The following is a 6,628-nucleotide window of genomic DNA, read 5'->3' on the forward strand; positions in this document are numbered from 1 at the left end:
AAGAGTGTATTTGAAAACTTTTGTCTGTTTTTCTCACAAGTAACTTGGAATTTTAGTGTGGACAGGAAATACTTCTTTCCTCAGCATTATTTTTAAGTGGGAGCAAGAGAGAATTATTATGCATTTCCCTAGATTTTAGAAAAAGTCTTAAAATATTACTTAAATAGGAGTTGTTCCTTCAGGAAATAAGATTTTTTGTTTTATTTGGAGCAGCAAAAAATGGGACAGCTACCCTCTAAGTCTTTTTTGGCAAATGTGAATTGTGTCATCTCTTCATGATTATTATAAACGAACTGGAAAAACTTAACCATCTTCAGTTAAATCCATTCCAGTAGAGTAGTCTATATCTAATTAGTAAAGGGTTTTATTTTATATAGAAAATGTGTTGGTTCTTAGCCTAGACATCTACACTCTTCCATCTGTTTGGAATGTGAAATTTTGATATGTGGTCTTCAGTGAGCACTGGTTTTAGGCAGTGATCTTGTATGTACTTGTTATACCCATCGTATGACATTTGGCATTGCTTTTCTACCCCAGTACTTCCGTACTGCTAAATAGTTCTGGAGGTTCCTTTATACTGTTTGAGATTTAGATTTGTTAGCCTAGTTTATGTATTGTTGTTGTTGTTGACTAGAAAGTTTTTTTTTTCTTCCATTAGTTTTCTGCGGGTCTTCAGCCTTCAGATTCCACTCTAGAACAAGACAAAAAATTGATTGTATGAAAGCCAAGTTATCTGCTTTCAATGGGTGCACCTACATGTGCATTTTACTGTAGAGTAGACTAATTAACTCCACATTAAATTATCACCATGTACACGTGCACTGGTATTAGGACATAGCAAATTAATTAACTCAACTGTAAGATAATATTGTCAGGGACAGTACTGTCTTACAGTGGAGTACTTGTGTGCACTGAAACGCACCTGTAGATGGTGACAGAGGCTGACTGGAGCATGAGAGTGCTAAGATGTAGGGGCCACGTGTCACCTAGCCATGCACTTTAGCACTCTCATGCCCCAGCCAGCCCCAGTGCTGCCCGCCAGGCCCCCTGCCAGCCCAGAGCTGCTCCACCCTAGCTCAAAGTGCCGCAGTCCCAGGTACATGTGACAACACTGTGCCTGGGAGCAGTTGGCGCTAGCATGAACTGTGCTGGAGTTTATTGCTCTGCCTTAATTACATGTGTAAATGCACCCAGTGAGAACAACCATCTGAGACACTGTCTGCACTCAGATTTTTCTAACCTGTAAGTCTACACCATTGCAGCCATATTTGTGAAAATTTGTTCTGTTAAAAACTATGCTAAAAGCAGTTTCAGTGGAGTTCAGAAAGCAGAAGTTGACTGTGGAGTATCGTCAGTGGGATTCAAGGGAGAGTAAGTCAAGTAAAAAGATAGGAGCAGATGTAGAAAATAAGTTCAGAAAATAGATTGGGAATGTAACGTAAAGGGTTGCACACATTCATCATGAAATGAATACCAAGGTTACTCCTCTGTTTTATCGTAGGGTATCTATAGTTGTATTTTGTAAATGTTTAACTGTTAACACTGTTTTCTTTTATCAGCTTGACCATGCCAATTCTTTGTTGAGTCAAGTACAACAGCCATACAAGTACCTCACTGAAACTGTAAAACAGAGAGACACTCAGATACATTTACAGAAAGAACATATTGCACAACTTGAGAAAGATGTCAGGTAAATAAAAAATTACTACATATGCCATTTTAAATTGAATCTCGAAGTATTTTGTATTCATTAACTTCATTCTACTGCTTGGAAAATAATACTGTCCCTTATAAAATTCCTATTGTATTGTCATGTAATTCTCATATTCAGAGCTTTCCTCATAGTCTCACAGAGAAAAGTCTTCAGAGTTGGGAAAAGGCAATGGGGAAGGAGTCAGATTTGAAAAGGAGTTTGGAGGTGAGGGTGGGGAAGGAAGTAGTAGTTCATCAGAGCTATAAGACAGAGCAGGAAAATTAGTTTGAAGTAAAGGTATGCATGCAAATTATTTTTTGGTTCCACAGTTATAATTTTAGCTATTATTATTCAGTGTTATTATAGTATCTCATCTTGAAGAAATGCATTCTTTCATACCACCATGAAACAGGCTCATTCTCTTCATCTACAGATAAATATCTTCTAATACCCACTCATAGGATATCTTTCATTTGAGCTGTCTGACTGAGGAAGAGCCAATATTTTGTTCTAGGTTTAAGCTTTTTGGGTATTTTACCACAACTTGACCCTCCTGAAACACACAATTCAAAAATCAGTATTTTTCTCATAATTCAAGACAGGTCTCTTGTTCTTTTCTACATATATAACGTTTTTATAGACAAAGTAGGCTTGAAGCTATTAAGACTTGGCTTGGTATTAAATTATATTGTGAACATAGACGGTATACATATTTCTTCGTACAAAAATGTCTTATGTGATAGAATATAAAGGATAATAATAAATATACATAAGGAAGCCTTTTTCAGTCCTGCATCACAGTTATTACAGAAACTTCACAAACAGATCATGGAACTCATTTCTAAGATCAGACATTTCATGGTCATTGGAACGCACAAGATGCCAAATGCTGTATAAACATTAGAACTATTTGATGGCCTGCTGCTCTCTAAAGTGCTTTTTGGCTCAGCATTCAAAATAGATATTATGGATATTTCTGGACAACACAACAGCAATGTTCTGCCTCAAGATGCAGGCAGGGGGCCTTACTCCTAGCCACTTTGCCACAGACTTGATTATTTTAGAACAGGAAAAATGGAAGTATTGATTTTTGATGCAGTAACATGGGAATAATATTTACTTCAAAGATCATGTTTTGGCAAAATGTTTTTCCCATAGTTCCCAATGCCATGTATTTCTTTTTAGCTGGTTACTAGTAAAATAACTAATATTGACATTTAACTTGTCATAATTAGGCTTCAGACTCAGTAGCTTAATGAACTGATTAGGAAGAATTTATATTTCACTTAATAGCTTAAAACTTTTGATTCACATCACTGCCCCCCTTTAATTTTGTTATGCATAGCTCTAGCTTTCCAAAGCAAATTTTAAGTGGTAGCTGAGTATAGGCAAAAATCCCCAGGTGGAATAAATCCTATGTTGCTGGCCCTGTGTTATTCTTGTAGCAGTCCATAACATAAGAGGCGTGTTCAGAGCATGGTCAGAGAAAAGGGGAGCTTGTACTCAAGCAGTCTTCAGCTTCCAAAATGGTTGTTTGATGTTTCTTGATGCTGGAGACAAATTAGAGTTGTTGTGAAATAGGCCCTGGCTCTCAGTTGCCCCCGGAGCCAGTTGAGAAAGTGTAGAGTAGTGTGACTTACAGACAGTCTCTTTCTGTTTTTGTGCTGAGTGAAGCTTAGATTGATCATAGGACCTGGCCCAGTGTTTCCTAGATTGTGGCTCATAGACTGTATTGCCCTTGAGACTTTCTGGTGTTATTTGTAGCCACAAGAAATTGAAAGGTTAAAAATGCGGGAAACAGGGAAAGCCACATATGATGTTATTCAGAGTTGATTCATTCAGTATTGTTATTGCTAGGCCAGGATCTAGCCCCTTGTTTCTCCCTGTCAGCTTACTAAAGCAATATTGCTTTCAATTAGATACAGAATATTGTTGCAAACACTAGGTCTAGAAAAGTAATTATATTTAATTTTTCTTAAATAAAAACTTAAATTCTTCTTAAATTTGTTGAGACCATCCAAAAAGCATTGGTGGAGCATAAAAGCCATATTTTGCAGAGCCTGTCCCATTCTGTCTTGGAAATGTGTTAAGTTCTTTGAAGGTGAAACTAGTGACTGTAATTTTTATTTAATGGGTTTTTTCACTTTTAACCCTCTGGAACTTGGAAACTGGGCTTTGTTATATTCTGTAATTACCTAAACTATATAAATACCACAGAAAGTTTCACGGCTAATGATTATACCTTTTTTGTATAGAAAACTATTTTTACTAGTAACTATTTTGGCATCAGTTTTTCAGACTCTTGGTCTTGAGTATTAGGCCTTTGAAAGTCACAGTTAGTGATTTACAGATATAATTTGAAAGCTTTATTTTATGTTTGTTTGAATGGTATACTCCCATAAAAGCCGTCTACTCTTAGACAAAACTGTAGTTGTTAGCTATGGGGATTTTTTTTTTCCTTAGCCTCTATTAAAGGAACCTCTCTAACATTCAGTTCTTTATCCAGAAATGAAAACACCATGGTTAGCACATTGCATGAAAAGAAATACCTTGTGACTGTGTATGTCATGCTGTGGGAAAACAAGTCTGTGAATTTCATTCTTATGTATGCAAAGAAATAATTGTAGTTTAGTACTTAGTTTTATGCTAAAAGCATCTAGGTATATAAATAACTAAAGCCATTAAACAAGACTTCATTCATAAAGCAAGGGTATTTATATTAAACATAAGTACTCAGATTTCTCAGTACCAATGGTGGATTTTTAAAGTGACTAACTGATCCAAAAGCACTTTTAAAAAGCCTGTGTTGCAGATCTAGAAACAGTACAAGGGGTTAGCTCACTAAAGACCTAAGTACCAAAATGTTTCATACCTATACAGCTCTAATTGCTATCCAAGAAGAAGAATGTTCAACACAGGGGTTGTGAAAGGAGTTTATCCACCATTTTTACTATGGGGGGAGGAAGTAATACTGTTTTGTGCAACTTGTTTTACGTGTTAAAAAGTGCTTTGCATTGTTGATTTATAGAGTTAAAAAAATAATGATGATGCTCCGTTATATTTTATGTTGAAAAAGCAAAAAAACAAAACATGACTTTTTCTGTATTGGTATATATTCTGTTCTAAATCACAGCTTAAAAAGTATGCTTTTTACTTGTGGGCTGGGATTCTAATTGTCTAGCTCTCAGTGAAACTGATGAAAGGTAGGTAAATAAATCCTTGTTCCTGTGGTCTTTCAGCTCTAATAGGATGTATCATAGTTTTCACTTGCTACATTGCTCTTTAATTTGAACTATAGAAAACTTTCCTACATTGCTGTGACAAACTCTTTCTAGGTGAGTTCTAGAGTTCCAGCTTCTCTCCCCATATTTACTGTGTACCCTTGGGGCCACAACTGGACCCCTCTTCCCCAGGCCTCACCTGCTGTTTACTGGACCTTAGAGCTTAGCAGAGATGGCTTCTTCCAATTCTAGAGTTTTTATCGGTTTGCTTGCAAAAGAAAATGAAGATGGATTCCTGTCTGTGCAGAAATGTCATACCTATTGATATCAGCTGCCTTGAACGTACCCTTATCATGAGACAAATAGTATGGTATGAAGCAGAACATATTACATAAAAACATGTAAGAAAAAAGATTGAATATAGATATATGAAAACATACAAAAGATACCTCACTCTGCTCTCACTAATTTGAATCAGTCTGCTGGTGAATTTGGATCAGTTTCCTGGCTGAAGAGGAAGAGATGGATAGAGGTAGTCAACCAAAAACTGCGGTGCTGGTGTCATCATGAAGGCTTCAGCGTCCACGATCACAGTCTGCTCTTTGGTGAGAGAGGCAGTGGTCTGCTAGGAAGAGATGGCCTCCACCTCACTTCACTGGGGAGGAAGCTCTTTTCAGCCAGAATGGCTGACCTACTCGACCAGGCTTTAAACTAAGCCCACTGGGGGATAGGTGGAGTACCACCAAAGCAAGCCCACTAGGCTTTCACTATAAAACCAGCAGGTTAGGGCACCCAAGGGAGACCACTCCTACCCCAGCCCTGGAACAGTATTCTTCTGGGAGTGTAAGGAAGTCTAGGGCTTTCAATGAGACACTTACATGTCTATACACCAATGCCAGGAGCTTGGGGAACAAACAGAAGGAACTGGCCCTCCTACAACTAGAATGACTACACTCTCATAGAGATAACAGAGACCTGGTGGAACTCCACCTGTGACTGGGCCACAGGTATAGACAGCTATACCCTGTACAGGAAAGATCATGTAGAAAAAAGGGGTGGGAGTGTAACTCTCTATGTAAAGGAAAGCTACACGTCTCTGCAAACTGACATTGGCATCCATGCAGGACAACTGGAGACCCTCTGGGTGAAAATACGTGGGGAACATGGCACAGGGGACATAATAGTAGTAGTTTACTACATACCTAATCAGGAACAAGAGCTTGACTAGGGATTCACCAAGAAACTGACTGAGGCTGCACACTCTCTGTGCATGGTTGTCATGGGAGACTTTAACTACCTAGACATCTCATGGAAAGAGCACTCAGTCAAATCCGAACAGTCACAAAGCTTCCTCACATGTGTGGACGAGCTCTACCTGACTCAAGTCTGCGAACTGACAAGAGGTAAAGCGCTGCTGGACCTGGTACTGGCAAAAGGGGATGATCTAGTCAGCGATCTAAGAATCGAAGGAAAGGTGGGAGACAGTGACCATGTGCTGATCACTTTTACTATCCATCGCAAAGCTGGCAAGCCCTCAACTTTAGGAAAGCTGACTTTGATAAGCTCAGGAGGCTTGTGGTCGAGGCACTAAGGGGCTATGACTTGACAGGGAGGGGAGTCCAAGATGAGTGGTTGCTCCTTAAGAAAGCGATCCTGAAAGTACAAGGGATGTCCGTCCCATCTCAGAGGAGAGGTAAGAAGGTGGCACAGGAAA

The 6,628-nt window shown here is 38.6% G+C and overlaps 1 protein-coding gene across 3 annotated transcripts in view; it reads left to right on the top strand.

The window, feature by feature from the left end:
• PIBF1 (progesterone immunomodulatory binding factor 1) overlaps positions 1–6,628 on the top strand; it is a 194,286-nt gene that overhangs the window by 126,783 nt on the left and 60,875 nt on the right. For all 3 annotated transcript variants that reach the window (XM_006018133.2, XM_006018134.2, XM_025197308.1), the window contains one exon: positions 1,560–1,690. In XM_006018133.2, coding sequence (XP_006018195.1) covers positions 1,560–1,690 — 131 coding nt within the window. The remainder of the gene's footprint in view (positions 1–1,559; positions 1,691–6,628) is intronic.

This window comes from Alligator sinensis, unplaced genomic scaffold, assembly GCF_000455745.1.
Source record: "Alligator sinensis unplaced genomic scaffold, ASM45574v1 scaffold241_1, whole genome shotgun sequence".
Taxonomy (NCBI): Eukaryota; Metazoa; Chordata; order Crocodylia; family Alligatoridae; genus Alligator; species Alligator sinensis.